This window comes from Stegostoma tigrinum, unplaced genomic scaffold (assembly GCF_030684315.1).
Source record: "Stegostoma tigrinum isolate sSteTig4 unplaced genomic scaffold, sSteTig4.hap1 scaffold_699, whole genome shotgun sequence".
In the NCBI taxonomy this organism is placed as follows: domain Eukaryota; kingdom Metazoa; phylum Chordata; class Chondrichthyes; order Orectolobiformes; family Stegostomatidae; genus Stegostoma; species Stegostoma tigrinum.
In genome coordinates, this window is record NW_026728642.1 from 1 (window position 1) to 24155 (window position 24155).

The 24155-nt window shown below is 57.0% G+C and overlaps 1 protein-coding gene across 2 annotated transcripts in view; it reads right to left on the minus strand.

Annotated features, from left to right (window-relative positions):
* Positions 1–268: 268 nt before the first annotated feature.
* The window catches only part of LOC132209171 (calcium-binding protein 1-like), a 29156-nt gene continuing 5269 nt past the window's right edge, over positions 269–24155 (minus strand). The window contains exons 2-4 of one of the 2 annotated variants that reach the window (XM_059644321.1): positions 5998–6028; positions 4945–5088; positions 269–664 (exon numbers count right to left, since the gene is read on the minus strand). In XM_059644321.1, coding sequence (XP_059500304.1) covers positions 513–664; positions 4945–5088; positions 5998–6028 — 327 coding nt within the window. In that variant the 3' untranslated portion in view covers positions 269–512. The remainder of the gene's footprint in view (positions 665–4944; positions 5089–5997; positions 6029–24155) is intronic. The other variant, XM_059644320.1, reaches the window with a different exon arrangement.

Genomic DNA, 24155 nt, shown 5'->3' on the forward strand with positions numbered 1-24155 from the left:
TCCTTGCTTTTCCAGATTAAATATCCAGAAATACCTGGATCTTGCTGTGCAGGGCACGGTTTCAGAGTCTGCAGTGATGCCAGACTCGGGAGGATTGCAAACCGTGAGGCCGAGAGGAAATTAGTTTGAGGTGTTCAAACTCAGGAGGGGTCTGGACAGAGTGGAGAGGGAGGAAGAGTTCCCATTGAGGGGCGGGGGGGGGTGAAATCAGGGCTGAGAGTGAGTGGGGGTGCCTGGGTCAATGGAGCCTGTGGAAGCAGGGTTGGGACAGCACGTGAAGGGGAATGGTTCAGGGTGATGGTGTAAAGGTAGGGGAGTGGCTCGAGTGGAATTGCTCAGTACTGTACAAACAGGCAGGGCCAAATGGTCTCCTCTGATGAAGGTACCGATGGAATAAAGTTGGAGAGGTTTCCTGGGCAGGGCCGGATTGAAGCTCGGTGTGGATTTCGAGGAAATGATTGAGGGCCTGACGCACGCAGACAGCGGGTTGCTGAGGGAGGTTAGTGATGGGACTAGCAGAGGGACCATTCAGCCAGGAAAGGATTAGTACGAACCTCGCGGAAAGCGAATTTCAGTTCCCGAACGCCCACCATCTGGGCGGTTTCCTGGAGCAGCTTCGGACCCATCAGTTCGACAAAGTCATCCAGGGAGACCAGGCCGCCCACTGCCAAACAAAGCCAGAAGCGTAACCACCATCCCGCCCAGATCGAGCGCCACCGCGCTCTCCCCCACCCCCCACCCCCCACCACGACCAGGCCCACTCACCCCTACACACGCCACCCCCCCCCACCCGGCACGCCCTCAGTCCGCCCACACTCCCCCCGCACGCCCTCAGTCCGCCCCCACACACCCACACTCCCCCCGGCATGCCCTCAGTCCGCCCCCACACACCCACACTCCCCCCGGCACGCCCTCAGTCTGCCCCCACACTCCCCCCGGCACGCCCTCAGTCCGCCCACACTCCCCCCGGCACGCCCTCAGTCCGCCCCCACACACCCACACTCCCCCCGGCATGCCCTCAGTCCGCCCCCACACACCCACACTCCCCCCGGCACGCCCTCAGTCTGCCCCCACACTCCCCCCGGCACGCCCTCAGTCCGCCCACACTCCCCCCGGCACGCCCTCAGTCCGCCCCCACACACCCACACTCCCCCCGGCACGCCCTCAGTCCGCCCCCACACACCCACACTCTCCCCGGCATGCCCTCAGTCCGCCCCCACACACCCACACTCCCCCCGCATGCCCTCAGTCTGCCCCCACACACCCACAGACCCCCGGCACGCCCTCAGTCCGCCCACACTCCCCCCGGCACGCCCTCAGTCCGCCCCCACACACCCACACTCCCCCCGGCACGCCCTCAGTCCGCCCCCACACACCCACACTCCCCCCGCACGCCCTCAGTCTGCCCCCACACTCCCCCCGGCATGCCCTCAGTCCGCCCCCACACACCCACAGACCCCCCGCACGCCCTCAGTCTGCCCCCACACTCTCCCCGCACGCCCTCAGTCCGCCCCCACACACCCACACTCCCCGCACGCCCTCAGTCCGCCCCCACACACCCACACTCCCCGCACGCCCTCAGTCCGCCCCCACACACCCACACTCCCCCCGCATGCCCTCAGTCCGCCCCCACACACCCACACTCCCCCCGGCACGCCCTCAGTCCGCCCCCACACACCCACACTCTCCCCGCACGCCCTCAGTCCGCCCCCACACACCCACACTCCCCGCACGCCCTCAGTCCGCCCCCACACACCCACACTCCCCCCGCATGCCCTCAGTCCGCCCCCACACACCCACACTCCCCCCGGCACGCCCTCAGTCCGCCCCCACACACCCACACTCTCCCCGCACGCCCTCAGTCCGCCCCCACACACCCACACTCCCCCCGCATGCCCTCAGTCCGCCCCCACACACCCACACTCCCCCCGGCACGCCCTCAGTCCGCCCCCACACACCCACACTCCCCCCGCATGCCCTCAGTCCGCCCCCACACACCCACACTCCCCGCACGCCCTCAGTCCGCCCCCACACACCCACACTCCCCCCGCATGCCCTCAGTCCGCCCCCACACACCCACACTCCCCCCGGCACGCCCTCAGTCGGCCCCCACACACCCACACTCTCCCCGCACGCTCTCAGTCCGCCCCCACACACCCACACTCCCCCCGCATGCCCTCAGTCCGCCCCCACACACCCACACTCCCCCCGGCACGCCCTCAGTCCGCCCCCACACACCCACACTCTCCCCGCACGCCCTCAGTCCGCCCCCACACACCCACACTCCCCCCGCATGCCCTCAGTCTGCCCCCACACACCCACAGACCCCCCGCACGCCCTCAGTCTGCCCCCACACTCCCCCCGGCACGCCCTCAGTCCGCCCCCACACACCCACACTCCCCCCGGCACGCCCTCAGTCCGCCCCCACACACCCACACTCTCCCCGGCATGCCCTCAGTCCGCCCCCACACACCCACACTCCCCCCGCATGCCCTCAGTCTGCCCCCACACACCCACAGACCCCCTGCACGCCCTCAGTCTGCCCCCACACAACCACACTCCTCCCGCACGCCCTCAGTCCGCCCCCACACACCCACACTCCCCCCGCACGCCCTCAGTCTGCCCCCACACACCCACACTCCCCCCGCACGCCCTCAGTCCGCCCCCACACTCCCCCCGGCACACCCTCAGTCCGCCCCCACACAACCACACTCCCCGCGCACGCCCTCAGTCTGCCCCCACACACCCACACTCCCCCCGCACGCCCTCAATCCACCCCCATACTCCCCCCGGCACACCCTCAGTCCGCCCCCACACAACAACACTCCCCCCGGCACGCCCTCAGTCCGCCCCCACACACCCACACTTCCCCCGGCACGCCCTCAGTCCGCCCCCACACACCCACACTTCCCCCGGCACGCCCTCAGTCCGCCCCCACACACCAACACTCCCCCCGGCACGCCCTCAGTCCGCCCCCACACACCCACACTCCCCCCGGCACGCCCTCAGTCCGCCCCCACACACCCACACTCCCCCCGGCACGCCCTCAGTCCGCCCCCACACACCCACACTCCCCCCGGCACGCCCTCAGTCCGCCCCCACACACCCACACTCCCCCCGGCACAAACTCAGTCTGCCCCCACACAACCACACTCCCCCCGCACGCCCTCAGTCTGCCCCCACACAACCACACTCCCCCCGCACGCCCTCAGTCCGCCCCCACATACCCACACTCCCCCCGCACGCCCTCACTCCGCCCCCACACACCCACACTCCCCCCGCACACCCACACTCCCCCCGCACAGCCTCACTGCCCCCCCCACACTCCCCCCGCACACCCTCACTCCACCAGCCCACACTCCCCCCGCACACCCTCACTGCCCCCCCACACTCCCCCCGCACACCCTCACTCTGCCCCGACACACCCTCACTCCCCCCTGCACATCCTCACTCTGCCCCGACACACCCTCACTCCCCCCGCATGCCCCCCTGCACACCCTCACTCCCCCCTGCACATCCTCACTCCGCCCCCACACACCCACACTCCCCCCACACGCCCTCACTCCCCAGCCCCACACTTGCCCGCTCACCCTCACTCCGCCCCCGCACACCTTCACTGCCCCCCTACACTCCCCCCACGCACACCCTCACTCTGCCCCCACACCCTCACTCCCCCCCCCACACCCTCACTCCCCCCCAACACCCACACTCCCCCGCAACACCCTCACTCCGCCCCCACACCCTCAATCCCCCCCCACACACTCACTCCCCCACAACACCCTCACTCCCCCCCACACCCTCACTCCCCCCCACACCCTCACTCCCCCCAACACCCTCACTCCTCCCCACACCCTCACTCCCCCGCAACACCCTCACTCCGCCCCCACACCCTCAATCCCCCCCCACACACTCACTCCCCCCCAACACCCTCACTCCGCCCCCACACCCTCAATCCCCCCCCACACACTCACTCCCCCCCCAACACCCTCACTCTGCCCCCACACCCTCACTCCCCCCCCACACCCTCACTCCCCCCCAACACCCACACTCCCCCGCAACACCCTCACTCCGCCCCCACACCCTCAATCCCCCCCCCACACACTCACTCCCCCACAACACCCTCACTCCCCCCCACACCCTCACTCCCCCCCCACACCCTCACTCCCCCCAACACCCTCACTCCCCCCCACACCCTCACTCCCCCGCAACACCCTCACTCCGCCCCCACACCCTCAATCCCCCCCCACACCCTCACTCCCCCCAACACCCTCACTCCCCCGCAACACCCTCACTCCCCCGCAACACCCTCACTCCGCCCCCACACCCTCAATCCCCCCCCACACACTCACTCCCCCCCAACACCCTCACTCCGCCCCCACACCCTCACTCCCCCCCAACACCCTCACTCCGCCCCCACACCCTCACTCCCCCCATCACCCTCACTCCCCCCCAACACCCTCACTCCGCCCCCACACCCTCACTCCGCCCCCACACCCTCACTCCCCCCCCACACCCTCACTCCCCCCCCACACCCTCACTCCCCCCCAACACCCTCACTCCGCCCCCACACCCTCACTCCCCCCCCACACCCTCACTCCCCCACAACACCTTCACTCCGCCCCCACACCCTCACTCCGCCCCCACACCCTCATTCCCCCCAACACCCTCACTCCGCCCCCACACCCTCACTCCCCCCCCACACCCTCACTCCCACTCCTCCACCTTCACACCCCACCCACACACCCTCACTCCCAATCCCCAGTGTTTGATGGGGGGGACAGTGTAGAGGGAGCTTTACTCTGTATCTGACCCCGTGCTGTCCCTGTCCCTGGGGGTGTTTGATGGGGGACAGTGTAGAGGGAGCTTTACTCTGTATCTGACCCCGTGCTGTCCCTGTCCCTGGGAGAGTTTGATGGGGGACAGTGTAGAGGGAGTTTTACGTACGTCTCATTTTAATCTGCTGACTGACTTCGAGCAGTTCCATTTCTGTTGGCATGTATCCCATGGTCCGCATACATTCTCCCAGATCTTTGTAGCTGATGTAGCCGTCCTGGTCTGTGTCAAACTCTCTGAAAGCTTCAGAAATCTCTGCGGTGAGACATTAACACAGCCAAAAGCTCATGAAGGTGATTCAATGCAAACAGTACGGGGTCCCTGACAGAGAGAGGGACTGAGAGAGAGGGTGAGAGTGAGAGAGACAGAGAGAGACAGACTGACAGAGAGAGAGGGAGGGGGGGACCCTAACCACTCACTGGGTGAGAAAGATTTTACTCTCATCACCCTTGCTTTGTTTGCACATCACCTTAAATCTGGAGGCCTCTCATTCTTATTCCTTTTAAGACGGGGCACAGATTCTGTTTTGACTCTCCAGCCCCTGCTCATGATTTTGAAAACCACTATTAGATGTCCATCTAAACCACCTTTTTAAGGAGAACGGTCCCCAACCTCTTCAATCTATCCTCATCGTTGAAGTTTCTCAGCCTTGGAACCATTCTTATAAATGCTCCTGCACTCTCTCCAATATATTCACATCCTTCCTATAAAGTGGGAGCCCACAACTGCACAAATCTTCAGTTGAGATTCAGCAAGTGTCTTCGTACGTTCAACATCACCTCCTTGCTCTTGTGCACTCTGCCCGTGCTAATAAATCCGAGGACACTGCATGCTTCCTGCTCTCTCCACCTGTCCTGCTACCTTTAATGCTCTGTGCGTATGTACAGCCAGATCCCTCTGCTCCAGTACCGCATTTAGAATTATACTGCCCTATTTTAGTTTCTTTCACGGTTCTTCCAAACGAACAGTCATCTGACATCTCTCTGCCCCACTGCACCAATGTCCTTTTGGAGTTGCACCCAGGTACAGTTCTTCAAAATTTAGCATCATCTGCTTAATTTTGAAACTGCACACCAAGACCCTACATTTTTGATCGATAGATCAGGATGGATTTAGTTTGCAAGCTTAGAATTCATGGTCATTGCTTTGAAAGAATTAACTTACCTTCCAATTCCTCAACAGCTAAGTCACGGTCCTGTTGACGTAAAAAGGATAAGTTAAGTTGATTTGAATTTGTAAATGTCTGAGCAATTTACCAAACAAGTGCCCCTCACTGCAACCATTTCAAACTTGGACCTCATCCTCTCCAGCCTGCCCATGACAGTAACGGTGACAGTGACCAGGACTCAGTCCCTCTTGGAGACGAGGTCCCACCCTGACATTGGGAACACCCTGCCCTCTCTCTCTCTCACTATGATATGGACGTGCCGGGGTGACCTGAGTCAGAAATCTTTCCCAACAGGTTGAACTGAAATCGCAAGCTTTCAGAGTCTCGCTCCAGTCTGACTCCAGGTTAATACGCAGCCAAATTCTAAACAGGGCCTCACACCTAAAATACATTGTCTGACCAGGAATGTCACCTCGGCTTCACTGAGAGGTGCTGATATAAACATGCAGTGATCTCTTGAAAGAAATTCTGGAATTTAGATATCAATCCTTTCTTACTGACTGAAGATTTAACAGCCTTATTCGTATCAGTTTTACAACCCTTTTTATATTCAGCTCAGAAATGCTGTGTCTGATGCCGCCTCTCGCACTGACTCCTAAAGAAGGAGCAAGGCTGTGTACCGAAACGTCAGCTTTTGTGCTCCTGAGATGCTGCTGGGCCTGCTGTGTGCATCCAGCCTCACATTTTATTATCAAGGCTCTGTAAGCTTGTGTTACAGTGATGGGTGTGGGGCATATCGGTGTGTTACAGTGAGGGGTGTGGGGTGTATTGGAGTGTTACAGTGAGGGGTGTGGGGTATATCAGTGTGTTACAGTCAGGGGTGTGGGGTGCATCGGTGTGTTACAGTCAGGGGTGCGGGTTGTTTCGGTGTGTTACAGTGAGGGGTGTGGGGTGTATCAGTGTGTTACAGTGAGGGGTGTGGGGTATATCGGTGTGTTACAGTGTGGGGTGCGGGGTGTATCGGTGTGTTACAGTGAGGGGTGTGGGGTGTATCAGTGTGTTACAGTGAGGGGTGTGGGGTATATCGGTGTGTTACAGTGTGGGGTGCGGGGTGTATCGGTGTGTTACAGTGAGGGGTGTGGGGTATATCGGTGTGTTACAGTGAGGGGTGTGGGGTATATCAGTGTGTTACAGTGTGGGGTGTGGGGTATATTGGTGTGTTACAGTGAGGGGTGTGGGGTATATCAGTGTGTTACAGTGAGGGGTGTGGGGTGTATCAGTGTGTTACAGTGAGGTGTGTGGGGTATATCGGTGTGTTACAGTGAGGGGTGCGGGGTATATCAGTGTGTTACAGTGAGGGGTGTGGGGTGTATCGGTGTGTTACAGTGAGGGGTGTGGGGTATATCGGTGTGTTACAGTGAGGGGTGCGGGGTATATCAGTGTGTTACAGTGAGGGGTGCGGGGTATATCGGTGTGTTACAGTGAGGGGTGTGGGGTGTATCGGTGTGTTACAGTGAGGGGTGTGGGGTATATCGGTTTGTAACAGTGAGGTGTGCGGGGTATATCAGTGTGTTACAGTGAGGGGTGTGGGGTATATTGGTGTGTTACAGTGAGGGGCGCGGGGTGTATCGGTGTGTTACAGTGAGGGGTGTGGGGTATATCGGTGTGTTACAGTGAGGGGTGTGGGGTATATCGGTGTGTTACAGTGAGGGGTGTGGGGTGTATCAGTGTGTTACAGTGAGGGGTGTGGGGTGTATCAGTGTGTTACAGTGAGGGGTGTGGGGTATGTCGGTGTGTTACAGTGAGGGGTGTGGGGTGTATCAGTGTGTTACAGTGAGGGGTGTGGGGTGTATCGGTGTGTTACAGTGAGGGGTGCGGGGTATATCGGTGTGTTACAGTGAGGGGTGTCGGGTGTATCGGTGTGTTACAGTGAGGGGTGTGGGGTGTATCGGTGTGTTACAGTGAGGGGTGTGGGGTGTATCGGTGTGTTACAGTGAGGGGTGTCGGGTGTATCGGTGTGTTACAGTGAGGGGTGTTGGGTGTATCGGTGTGTTACAGTGAGGGGTGTGGGGTGTATCGGTGTGTTACAGTGAGGATTGTGGGGTATATCGGTGTGTTACAGTGAGGGGTGTGGGGTATATCTGTGTGTTACAGTGAGGGGTGTGAGGTATATCGGTGTGTTACAGTGAGGAGTGTGGGGTATATCGGTGTGTTACAGTGAGGGGTGCGGGGTGTATCGGTGTGTTACAGTGAGGGGTGTGGGATATATCGGTGTGTTACAGTGAGGGGTGTGGGGTGTATCGGAGTGTTACAGTGAGGGGTGTGGGGTGTATCGGTGTGTTACAGTGAGGGGTGCAGGGTATATCGGTGTGTTACAGTGAGGGGTGAGGGGTATATCGGTGTGTTACAGTGAGGGGTGTGGGGTATATCGGTGTGTTACAGTGAGGGGTGTGGGGTGTATCGGTGTGTTACAGTGAGGAGTGTGGGGTATATCGGTGTGTTACAGTGAGGGGTGTGGGATATATCTGTGTGTTACAGTGAGGGGTGTGAGGTATATCGGTGTGTTACAGTGAGGGGTGTGGGGTATATCGGTGTGTTACAGTGAGGAGTGTGGGGTGTATCGGTGTGTCACAGTGAGGGGTGCGGGGTCTATCGGTGTGTTACAGTGAGGGGTGTGGGGTATATCGGAGTGTTACAGTGAGGGGCGTGTGGTATATCGGTGTGTTACAGTGAGGGGTGTGGGGTGTATCGGTGTGTTACAGTGAGGGGTGTGGGGTGTATCGGTGTGTCACAGTGAGGGGTGCGGGGTCTATCGGTGTGTTACAGTGAGGGGTGTGGGGTATATCGGTGTGTTACAGTGAGGGGTGTGTGGTATATCGGTGTGTTACAGTGAGGGGTGTGGGGTGTATCGGTGTGTTACAGTGAGGGGTGTGGGGTACATCGGTGTGTTACAGTGAGGGGTGTGGGGTATATCGGTGTGTTACAGTGAGGGGTGTGGGGTGTATCGGTGTGTTACAGTGAGGGATGTGGGGTGTATCAGTGTGTTACAGTGAGGGGTGTGGGGTGTATCGGTGTGTTACAGTGAGGGGTGCGGGGTGTATCGGTGTGTTACAGTGAGGGGTGTGGGGTATATCGGTGTGTTACAGTGAGGGGTGTGGGGTGTACGGTGTGTTACAGTGAGGGGTGTGGGGTGTATCGGTGTGTTACAGTGAGGGGTGTGTGGTATATCGGTGTGTTACAGTGAGGGGCGCGGGGTATATTGGTGTGTTACAGTGAGGGGTTTGGGGTATATCGGTGTGTTACAGTTAGGGGTGTGGAGTGTATCGGTGTGTTACAGTGAGGGGTGCGGGGTATATCGATGTGTTACAGTTAGGGGTGTGGGGTGTATCGGTGTGTTACAGTGAGGGGTGTGTGGTACATCGGTGTGTTACAGTGAGGGGCGCGGGGTATATTGGTGTGTTACAGTGAGGGGTGTGGTGTATATTGGTGTGTTACAGTGAGGGGTTTGGGGTATATCGGTGTGTTACAGTTAGGGGTGTGGAGTGTATCGGTGTGTTACAGTGAGGGGCGCGGGGTATATTGGTGTGTTACAGTGAGTGGTGTGGGGTATATCGGTGTGTTACAGTGAGGGGTGTGTGGTATATCGGTGTGTTACAATGAGGGGCGCGGGGTATATTGGTGTGTTACAGTGAGGGGTGTGGGGTATATCGGTGTGTTACAGTGAGGGGTGTGGGGTATATCGGTGTGTTACAGTGAGGGGTGTGGAGTGTATCGGTGTGTTACAGTGAGGGGTGTGTGGTACATCGGTGTGTTACAGTGAGGGGTGTGGGGTATATCGGTGTGTTACAGTGAGGGGTGTGGAGTGTATCGGTGTGTTACAGTGAGGGGTGTGGGGTATATCGGTGTGTTACAGTGAGGGGTGTGGAGTGTATCGGTGTGTTACAGTGAGGGGTGTGGGGTGTATATCGGTGTGTTACAGTGAGGGGCGCGGGGTATATTGGTGTGTTACAGTGAGGGGCGCGGGGTGTATCGGTGTGTTACAGTGAGAGGTGTGGGGTATATTGGTGTGTTACAGTGAGGGGTGTGGGGTGTATCGGTGTGTTACAGTGAGGGGTGTGGGGTGTATCGGTGTGTTACAGTGAGGGGTGTGGGGTATATCGGTGTGTTACAGTGAGGGGTGTGGGGTGTATCGGTGTGTTACAGTGAGAGGTGTGGGGTGTATATCGGTGTGTAACAGTGAGGGGTGTGGGGTGTATCAGTGTGTTACAGTGAGGGGTGTGGGGTATATCGGTGTGTTACAGTGAGGGGCGCGGGGTATATTGGTGTGTTACAGTGAGGGGCGCGGGGTATATTGGCGTGTTACAGTGAGGGGTGTGGGGTGTATCGGTGTGTTACAGTGAGGAGTGTGGGGTATAGCGGTGTGTTACAGTGTGGGGTGAGGGGTGTATCGGTGTGTTACAGTGAGGGGTGTGGGGTATATCGGTGTGTTACAGTGAGGGGCGTGGGGTGTATCGGTGTGTTACAGTGAGGGGCGCGGGGTATATCGGTGTGTTACAGTGAGGGGCGTGGGGTGTATCGGTGTGTTACAGTGAGGGGCGCGGGGTATATCGGTGTGTTACAGTGAGGGGCGTGGGGTGTATCGGTGTGTTACAGTGAGGGGCGCGGGGTATATCGGTGTGTTACAGTGAGGGGCGTGGGGTGTATCGGTGTGTTACACTGAGGGGTGTGGGGTATATCGGTGTGTTACAGTGAGGGGCGTGGGGTGTATCGGTGTGTTACAGTGAGGGGCGCGGGGTATATTGGTGTGTTACAGTGAGGGGTGTGGGGTATATCGGTGTGTTACAGTGAGGGGCGTGGGGTATATTGGTGTGTTACAGTGAGGGGCGCGGGGTATATTGGTGTGTTACAGTGAGGGGTGTGGGGTATATCGGTGTGTTACAGTGAGGGGCGTGGGGTGTATCGGTGTGTTACAGTGAGGGGCGCGGGGTATATTGGTGTGTTACAGTGACACGCCGATATACCCCACTCCCCTCTTGAATACATTCAGTATTTTGGACGTGACTCCTTCCTGTGCTCATGAATTCCACAGGCCCTTTGTTTCAATGTCTCCTCATGTCCTCTGTTGATGTCCCTCAGCGTCTTGGATCGACTTGGTCTGTCCCCTTTAACATAGTGATAGTGCGTCAGGTTCAGTTGTAACACACCGATACACCCCACACCCCTCACTGTAACACACCGATACACCCCACACCCCTCACTGTAACACACCGATATACCCCACACCCCTCACTGTAACACACTGATACACCCCACACCCCTCACTGTTACACACCGATATACACCCCACACCCCTCACTGTAACACACCGATATACCCCACACCCCTCACTGTAACACACTGATACACCCCACACACCTCACTGTAACACACCGATATACCCCACACCCCTCACTGTAACACACCGATACACCCCACACCCCTCACTGTAACACACCGATATACCCCACTCCCCTCACTGTAACACACCGATACACCCCACACCCCTCACTGTAACACACCGATATACCCCACACCCCTCACTGTAACACACCGATATACCCCACACCCCTCACTGTTACACACCGATATACACCCCACACCCCTCACTGTAACACACCGATACACCCCACACCCCTCACTGTAACACACCGATACACCCCACACCCCTCACTGTAACACACTGATATACCCCACACCCCTCACTGTAACACACCGATATACCCCACTCCCCTCACTGTAACACACCGATACACCCCACACCCCTCACTGTAACACACCGATACACCCCACACCCCTCACTGTAACACACCAATACACCCCACACCCCTCACTGTAACACACCGATACACCCCACACCCCTCACTGTAACACACCGATACACCCCACACCCCTCACTGTAACACACCGATACACCCCGCACCCCTCACTGTAACACACCGATATAACCCGCACCCCTCACTGTAACACACCGATACACCCCACACACCTCACTGTAACACACCGATATACCCCGCACCTCTCACTGTAACACACCGATACACCCCGCACCCCTCACTGTAACACACCGATATAACCCGCACCCCTCACTGTAACACACCGATACACCCCACACACCTCACTGTAACACACTGATATACCCCACACCCCTCACTGTAACACACCGATACACCCCACACCTCTCACTGTAACACACCGATACACCCCACACCTCTCACTGTAACACACCGATACACCCCACACCCCTCACTGTAACACACCGATATACCCCACACCCCTCACTGTAACACACCGATATACCCCACACCCCTCACTGTAACACACCGATACACCCCACACCCCTCACTGTAACACACCGATATACCCACACCCCTCACTGTAACACACCGATATACCCCGCACCCCTCACTGTAACACACCGATACACCCCGCACCCCTCACTGTAACACACCGATACACCCCACACCCCTCACTGTAACACACCGATACACCCCACACCCCTCACTGTAACACACCGATATACCCACACCCCTCACTGTAACACACCGATATACCCCTCACCCCTCACTGTAACACACCGATATACCCCACACCCCTCACTGTAACACACCGATATACCCACACCCCTCACTGTAACACACCGATATACCCCACACCCCTCACTGTAACACACCGATACACCCCACACCCCTCACTGTAACACACCGATATACCCCACACCCCTCACTGTAACACACCGATACACCCCACACCCCTCACTGTAACACACCGATACACCCCACACCCCTCACTGTAACACACCGATATACCCCACACCCCTCACTGTAACACACCGATACACCCCACACCCCTCACTGTAACACACCGATATACCCCACACCCCTCACTGTAACACACCGATATACCCCGCACCCCTCACTGCAACACACCGATACACCCCACACCCCTCACTGTAACACACCGATACACCCCACACCCCTCACTGTAACACACCGATACACCCCACACCCCTCACTGTAACACACCGATACACCCCACACCCCTCACTGTAACACACCGATACACCCCACACCCCTCACTGTGACACACCGATATACCCCACACCCCTCACTGTAACACACTGATACACCCCACACCCCTCACTGTTACACACCGATATACACCCCACACCTCTCACTGTAACACACCGATACACCCCACACCCCTCACTGTAACACACCGATATACCCCACACCCCTCACTGTAACACACCGATACACCCCACACCCCTCACTGTAACACACCGATACACCCCACACCCCTCACTGTAACACACCGATACACCCCACAGCCCTCACTGTAACACACCGATACACCCCACACCCCTCACTGTAACACACCGATACACCCCACACCCCTCACTGTAACACACCGATACACCCCACACCCCTCACTGTAACACACCGATACACCCCGCACCCCTCACTGTAACACACCGATACACCCCACACCGCTCACTGTAACACACCGATATACCCCACACCCCTCACTGTAACACATCGATACACCCCGCACCCCTCACTGTAACACACCGATATACCCTGCACCCCTCACTGTAACACACCGATACACCCCACACCCCTCACTGTAACACACCGATATACCCCACACCCCTCACTGTAACACACCGATACACCCCGCACCCCACACTGTAACACACCGATATACCCCACACCCCTCACTGTAACACATCGATACACCCCACACCCCTCACTGTAACACACCGATATACCCCACACCCCTCACTGTAACACACCGATACACCCCGCACCCCACACTGTAACACACCGATATACCCCACACCCCTCACTGTAACACATCGATACACCCCACACCCCTCACTGTAACACACCGATATACCCCACACCCCTCACTGTAACACAACGATACACCCCACACCCCTCACTGTAACACACCGATACACCCCACACCCCTCACTGTAACACACCGATACACCCCACACTCCTCACTGTAACACACCGATATACCCCACACCCCTCACTGTAACACACCGATATACCCCACACCCCTCACTGTAACACACCGATATACCCCACACCCCTCACTGTAACACACCGATACACCCCGCACCCCTCACTGTAAAACACCGATACACCCCGCACCCCACACTGTAACACACCGATATACCCCACACCCCTCACTGTAACACATCGATACACCCCACACCCCTCACTGTAACACACCGATATACCCCACACCCCTCACTGTAACACAACGATACACCCCACACCCCTCACTGTAACACACCGAGAGACCCCACACCCCTCACTGTAACACACTGATACACCCCGCACACCACACTGTAACACACCGATATACCCCACACCCCTCACTGTAACACACCGATACACCCCACACCCCACACTGTAACACACCGATACACCCCGCACCCCTCACTGTAACACACCGATATACCCCACACCCCTCACTGTAACACACCGATACACCCCGCACCCCACACTGTAACACACCGATACACCCCGCACCCCTGACTGTAACACACCGATATACCCCACACTCCTCACTGTAACACACCGATACACCCCACACCCCTCACTGTAACACACCGATACACCCCACACCCCTCACTGTAACACACCGATACACCCCACACCCCTCACTGTAACACACCGATATACCCCACACCCCTCACTGTAACACACCGATACACCCCGCACCCCTCACTGTAACACACCGATACACCCCACACCCCTCACTGGAACACACCGATACACCCCACACCCCTCACTGTAACACACCGATACACCCCACACCCCTCACTGTAACACACCGATACACCCCACACCCCTCACTGTAACACACCGATACACCCCACACCCCTCACTGTAACACACCGATACACCCTGCACCCCTCACTGTAACACACCGATACACCCCACACTCCTCACTGTAACCCACCGATATACCACACACCCCTCACTGTAACACACCGATACACCCCACACCCCTCACTGTAACACACTGATACACCCCACACCCCTCACTGTAACACACCGATATACCCCACACCCCTCACTGTAACACACCGATATACCCCACACCCCTCACTGTAACACACCGATACACCCCACACCCCTCACTGTAACACACCGATATACCCCACACCCCTCACTGTAACACACCGATACACCCCACACCCCTCACTGTTACACACCGATATACCCCACACCCCTCAATGTAACACACCGATACACCCCACACCCCTCACTGTAACACACAGATATACCCCACACCCCTCACTGTAACACACCAATATACCCCACACCCCTCACTGTAACACACCGATACACCCCACACCCCTCACTGTAACACACCGATACACCCCACACCCCTCACTGTAACACACCGATATACCCCTCACCCCTCACTGTAACACACCGATACACCCTGCACCCCTCAATGTAACACACCGATACACCCCGCACTCCTCACTGTAACACACCGATACACCCCACACCCCTCACTGTAACACACCGATATACCCCGCACCCCTCACTGTAACACACCGATACACCCCGCATCCCTCACTGTAACACACCGATATACCCCACACCCCTCACTGTAACACACCGATACACCCCACACCCCTCACTGTAACACACCGATATACCCCACACCCCTCACTGTAACACACCGATATACCCCACACCCCTCACTGTAACACACCGATACACCCCACACCCCTCACTGTAACACACCGATATACCACACACCCCTCACTGTAACACACCGATATACCCCACACTCCTCACTGTAACACACCGATACACCCCACACCCCTTACTGTAACACACCGATACACCCCACACCCCTCACTGTAACACACCGATACACCCCACACCCCTCACTGTAACACACCGATACACCCCGCACCCCTCACTGTAACACACCGATATACCCCGCACCCCTCACTGTAACACACCGATACACCCCACACCGCTCACTGTAACACACCGATATACCCCACACCCCTCACTGTAACACATCGATACACCCCGCACCCCTCACTGTAACACACCGATATACCCCGCACCCCTCACTGTAACACACCGATACACCCCACACCCCTCACTGTAACACACCGATATACCCCACACCCCTCACTGTAACACACCGATACACCCCGCACCCCACACTGTAACACACCGATATACCCCACACCCCTCACTGTAACACACCGATATACCCCGCACCCCTCACTGTAACACACCGATACACCCCACACCCCTCACTGTAACACACCGATATACCCCACACCCCTCACTGTAACACACCGATACACCCCGCACCCCACACTGTAACACACCGATATACCCCACACCCCTCACTGTAACACATCGAGACACCCCACACCCCTCACTGTAACACACCGATACACCCCACACCCCTCACTGTAACACAACGATACACCCCACACCCCTCACTGTAACACACCGATATACCCCACACCCCTCACTGTAACACACTGATACACCCCGCACACCACACTGTAACACACCGATATACCCCACACCCCTCACTGTAACACACCGATACACCCCAGACCCCACTCTGTAACACACCGATACACCCCGCACCCCTCACTGTAACACACCGATATACCCCACACCCCTCACTGTAACACACCGATACACCCCGCACCCCACACTGTAACACACCGATACACCCCGCACCCCTGACTGTAACACACCGATATACCCCACACTCCTCACTGTAACACACCGATACACCCCACACCCCTCACTGTAACACACCGATACACCCCACACCCCTCACTGTAACACACCGATACACCCCACACCCCTCACTGTAACACACCGATATACCCCACACCCCTCACTGTAACACACGGATACACCCCGCACCCCTCACTGTAACACACCGATACACCCCACACCCCTCACTGTAACACACCGATACACCCCACACCCCTCACTGTAACACACCGATACACCCCACACCCCTCACTGTAACACACCGATACACCCCACACCCCTCACTGTGACACACCGATATACCCCACACCCCTCACTGTAACACACTGATACACCCCACACCCCTCACTGTTACACACCGATATACACCCCACACCTCTCACTGTAACACACCGATACACCCCACACCCCTCACTGTAACACACCGATATACCCCACACCCCTCACTGTAACACACCGATACACCCCACACCCCTCACTGTAACACACCGATACACCCCACACCCCTCACTGTAACACACCGATACACCCCACACCCCTCACTGTAACACACCGATACACCCCACACCCCTCACTGTAACACACCGATACACCCCACACCCCTCACTGTAACACACCGATACACCCCACACCCCTCACTGTAACACACCGATACACCCCGCACCCCTCACTGTAACACACCGATACACCCCACACCGCTCACTGTAACACACCGATATACCCCACACCACTCACTGTAACACATCGATACACCCCGCACCCCTCACTGTAACACACCGATATACCCTGCACCCCTCACTGTAACACACCGATACACCCCACACCCCTCACTGTAACACACCGATATACCCCACACCCCTCACTGTAACACACCGATACACCCCGCACCCCACACTGTAACACACCGATATACCCCACACCCCTCACTGTAACACATCGATACACCCCACACCCCTCACTGTAACACACCGATATACCCCACACCCCTCACTGTAACACACCGATACACCCCGCACCCCACACTGTAACACACCGATATACCCCACACCCCTCACTGTAACACATCGATACACCCCACACCCCTCACTGTAACACACCGATATACCCCACACCCCTCACTGTAACACAACGATACACCCCACACCCCTCACTGTAACACACCGATACACCCCACACCCCTCACTGTAACACACCGATACACCCCACACTCCTCACTGTAACACACCGATATACCCCACACCCCTCACTGTAACACACCGATATACCCCACACCCCTCACTGTAACACACCGATATACCCCACACCCCTCACTGTAACACACCGATACACCCCGCACCCCTCACTGTAACACACCGATACACCCCGCACCCCACACTGTAACACACCGATATACCCCACACCCCTCACTGTAACACATCGATACACCCCACACCCCTCACTGTAACACACCGATATACCCCACACCCCTCACTGTAACACAACGATACACCCCACACCCCTCACTGTAACACACCGATATACCCCACACCCCTCACTGTAACACACTGATACACCCCGCACACCACACTGTAACACACCGATATACCCCACACCCCTCACTGTAACACACCGATACACCCCACACCCCACACTGTAACACACCGATACACCCCGCACCCCTCACTGTAACACACCGATATACCCCACACCCCTCACTGTAACACACCGATACACCCCGCACCCCACACTGTAACACACCGATACACCCCGCACCCCTGACTGTAACACACCGATATACCCCACACTCCTCACTGTAACACACCGATACACCCCACACCCCTCACTGTAACACACCGATACACCCCACACCCCTCACTGTAACACACCGATACACCCCACACCCCTCACTGTAACACACCGATATACCCCACACCCCTCACTGTAACACACCGATACACCCCGCACCCCTCACTGTAACACACCGATACACCCCACACCCCTCACTGTAACACACCGATACACCCCACACCCCTCACTGTAACACACCGATACACCCCACACCCCTCACTGTAACACACCGATACACCCCACACCCCTCACTGTAACACACCGATACACCCTGCACCCCTCACTGTAACACACCGATACACCCCACACTCCTCACTGTAACCCACCGATATACCACACACCCCTCACTGTAACACACCGATACACCCCACACCCCTCACTGTAACACACCGATACACCCCACACCCCTCACTGTAACACACCGATATACCCCACACCCCTCACTGTAACACACCGATATACCCCACACCCCTCACTGTAACACACCGATACACCCCACACCCCTCACTGTAACACACCGATATACCCCACACCCCTCACTGTAACACACCGATACACCCCACACCCCTCACTGTTACACACCGATATACCCCACACCCCTCAATGTAACACACCGATACACCCCACACCCCTCACTGTAACACACAGATATACCCCACACCCCTCACTGTAACACACCAATATACCCCACACCCCTCACTGTAACACACCGATACACCCCACACCCCTCACTGTAACACACCGATACACCCCACACCCCTCACTGTAACACACCGATATACCCCTCACCCCTCACTGTAACACACCGATACACCCTGCACCCCTCAATGTAACACACCGATACACCCCGCACTCCTCACTGTAACACACCGATACACCCCACACCCCTCACTGTAACACACCGATATACCCCGCACCCCTCACTGTAACACACCGATACACCCCGCATCCCTCACTGTAACACACCGATATACCCCACACCCCTCACTGTAACACACCGATACACCCCACACCCCTCACTGTAACACACCGATAAACCCCACACCCCTCACTGTAACACACCGATATACCCCACACCCCTCACTGTAACACACCGATACACCCCACACCCCTCACTGTAACACACCGATATACCACACACCCCTCACTGTAACACACCGATATACCCCACACCCCTCACTGTAACACACCGATACACCCCACACCCCTCACTGTAACACACCGATACACCCCACACCCCTCACTGTAACACACCGATACACCCCACACCCCTCACTGTAACACACCGATACACCCCGCACCCCTCACTGTAACACACCGATACACCCCGCACCCCTCACTGTAACACACCGATACACCCCACACCGCTCACTGTAACACACCGATATACCCCACACCCCTCACTGTAACACATCGATACACCCCGCACCCCTCACTGTAACACACCGATATACCCCGCACCCCTCACTGTAACACACCGATACACCCCACACCCCTCACTGTAACACACCGATATACCCCACACCCCTCACTGTAACACACCGATACACCCCGCACCCCACACTGTAACACACCGATACACCCCACACCCCTCACTGTAACACACCGATATACCCCGCACCCCTCACTGTAACACACCGATACACCCCACACCCCTCACTGTAACACACCGATATACCCCACACCCCTCACTGTAACACACCGATACACCCCGCACCCCACACTGTAACACACCGATATACCCCACACCCCTCACTGTAACACATCGAGACACCCCACACCCCTCACTGTAACACACCGATACACCCCACACCCCTCACTGTAACACAACGATACACCCCACACCCCTCACTGTAACACACCGATATACCCCACACCCCTCACTGTAACACACTGATACACCCCGCACACCACACTGTAACACACCGATATACCCCACACCCCTCACTGTAACACACCGATACACCCCAGACCCCACTCTGTAACACACCGATACACCCCGCACCCCTCACTGTAACACACCGATATACCCCACACCCCTCACTGTAACACACCGATACACCCCGCACCCCACACTGTAACACACCGATACACCCCGCACCCCTGACTGTAACACACCGATATACCCCACACTCCTCACTGTAACACACCGATACACCCCACACCCCTCACTGTAACACACCGATACACCCCACACCCCTCACTGTAACACACCGATACACCCCACACCCCTCACTGTAACACACCGATATACCCCACACCCCTCACTGTAACACACGGATACACCCCGCACCCCTCACTGTAACACACCGATACACCCCACACCCCTCACTGTAACACACCGATACACCCCACACCCCTCACTGTAACACACCGATACACCCCACACCCCTCACTGTAACACACCGATACACCCCGCACCCCTCACTGTAACACACCGATACACCCCACACTCCTCACTGTAACCCACCGATATACCACACACCCCTCACTGTAACACACCGATACACCCCACACCCCTCACTGTAACACACCGATACACCCCACACCCCTCACTGTAACACACCGATATACCCCACACCCCTCACTGTAACACACCGATATACCCCACACCCCTCACTGTAACACACCGATACACCCCACACCCCTCACTGTAACACACCGATATACCCCACACCCCTCACTGTAACACACCGATACACCCCACACCCCTCACTGTTACACACCGATATACCCCACACCCCTCAATGTAACACACCGATACACCCCGCACTCCTCACTGTAACACACCGATACACCCCACACCCCTCACTGTAACACACCGATATACCCCGCACCCCTCACTGTAACACACCGATACACCCCGCATCCCTCACTGTAACACACCGATATACCCCACACCCCTCACTGTAACACACCGATACACCCCACACCCCTCACTGTAACACACCGATATACCCCACACCCCTCACTGTAACACACCGATATACCCCACACCCCTCACTGTAACACACCGATACACCCCACACCCCTCACTGTAACACACCGATATACCACACACCCCTCACTGTAACACACCGATATACCCCACACTCCTCACTGTAACACACCGATACACCCCACACCCCTTACTGTAACACACCGATACACCCCACACCCCTCACTGTAACACACCGATACACCCCACACCCCTCACTGTAACACACCGATACACCCCACACCCCTCACTGTAACACACCGATACACCCCGCACCCCTCACTGTAACACACCGATACACCCCGCACCCCTCACTGTAACACACCGATACACCCCACACCGCTCACTGTAACACACCGATATACCCCACACCCCTCACTGTAACACATCGATACACCCCGCACCCCTCACTGTAACACACCGATATACCCCGCACCCCTCACTGTAACACACCGATACACCCCACACCCCTCACTGTAACACACCGATATACCCCACACCCCTCACTGTAACACACCGATACACCCCGCACCCCACACTGTAACACACCGATATACCCCACACCCCTCACTGTAACACACCGATATACCCCGCACCCCTCACTGTAACACACCGATACACCCCACACCCCTCACTGTAACACACCGATATACCCCACACCCCTCACTGTAACACACCGATACACCCCGCACCCCACACTGTAACACACCGATATACCCCACACCCCTCACTGTAACACATCGAGACACCCCACACCCCTCACTGTAACACACCGATACACCCCACACCCCTCACTGTAACACAACGATACACCCCACACCCCTCACTGTAACACACCGATATACCCCACACCCCTCACTGTAACACACTGATACACCCCGCACACCACACTGTAACACACCGATATACCCCACACCCCTCACTGTAACACACCGATACACCCCAGACCCCACTCTGTAACACACCGATACACCCCGCACCCCTCACTGTAACACACCGATATACCCCACACCCCTCACTGTAACACACCGATACACCCCGCACCCCACACTGTAACACACCGATACACCCCGCACCCCTGACTGTAACACACCGATATACCCCACACTCCTCACTGTAACACACCGATACACCCCACACCCCTCACTGTAACACACCGATACACCCCACACCCCTCACTGTAACACACCGATACACCCCACACCCCTCACTGTAACACACCGATATACCCCACACCCCTCACTGTAACACACGGATACACCCCGCACCCCTCACTGTAACACACCGATACACCCCACACCCCTCACTGTAACACACCGATACACCCCACACCCCTCACTGTAACACACCGATACACCCCACACCCCTCACTGTAACACACCGATACACCCTGCACCCCTCACTGTAACACACCGATACACCCCACACTCCTCACTGTAACCCACCGATATACCACACACCCCTCACTGTAACACACCGATACACCCCACACCCCTCACTGTAACACACCGATACACCCCACACCCCTCACTGTAACACACCGATATACCCCACACCCCTCACTGTAACACACCGATATACCCCACACCCCTCACTGTAACACACCGATACACCCCACACCCCTCACTGTAACACACCGATATACCCCACACCCCTCACTGTAACACACCGATACACCCCACACCCCTCACTGTTACACACCGATATACCCCACACCCCTCAATGTAACACACCGATACACCCCACACCCCTCACTGTAACACACAGATATACCCCACACCCCTCACTGTAACACACCAATATACCCCACACCCCTCACTGTAACACACCGATACACCCCACACCCCTCACTGTAACACATCGATACACCCCACACCCCTCACTGTAACACACCGATATACCCCACACCCCTCACTGTAACACACCGATACACCCCACACCCCTCACTGTAACACACCGATACACCCCACACCCCTCACTGTAACACACCGATACACCCCACACCCCTCACTGTAACACACCGATATACCCCTCACCCCTCACTGTAACACACCGATACACCCCACACCCCTCACTGTAACACACCGATACACCCCACACCCCACACTGTAACACACCGATACACCCCGCACCCCTCACTGTAACACACCGATATACCCCACACCCCTCACTGTAACACACCGATACACCCCGCACCACACACTGTAACACACCGATACACCCCGCACCCCTGACTGTAACACACCGATAGACCCCACACTCCTCACTGTAACACACCGATACACCCCACACCCCTCACTGTAACACACCGATACACCCCACACCCCTCACTGTAACACACCGATACACCCCACACCCCTCACTGTAACACACCGATATACCCCACACCCCTCACTGTAACACACCGATACACCCCGCACCCCTCACTGTAACACACCGATACACCCCACACCCCTCACTGTAACACACCGATACACCCCACACCCCTCACTGTAACACACCGATACACCCCACACCCCTCACTGTAACACACCGATACACCCCACACCCCTCACTGTAACACACCGATACACCCCAC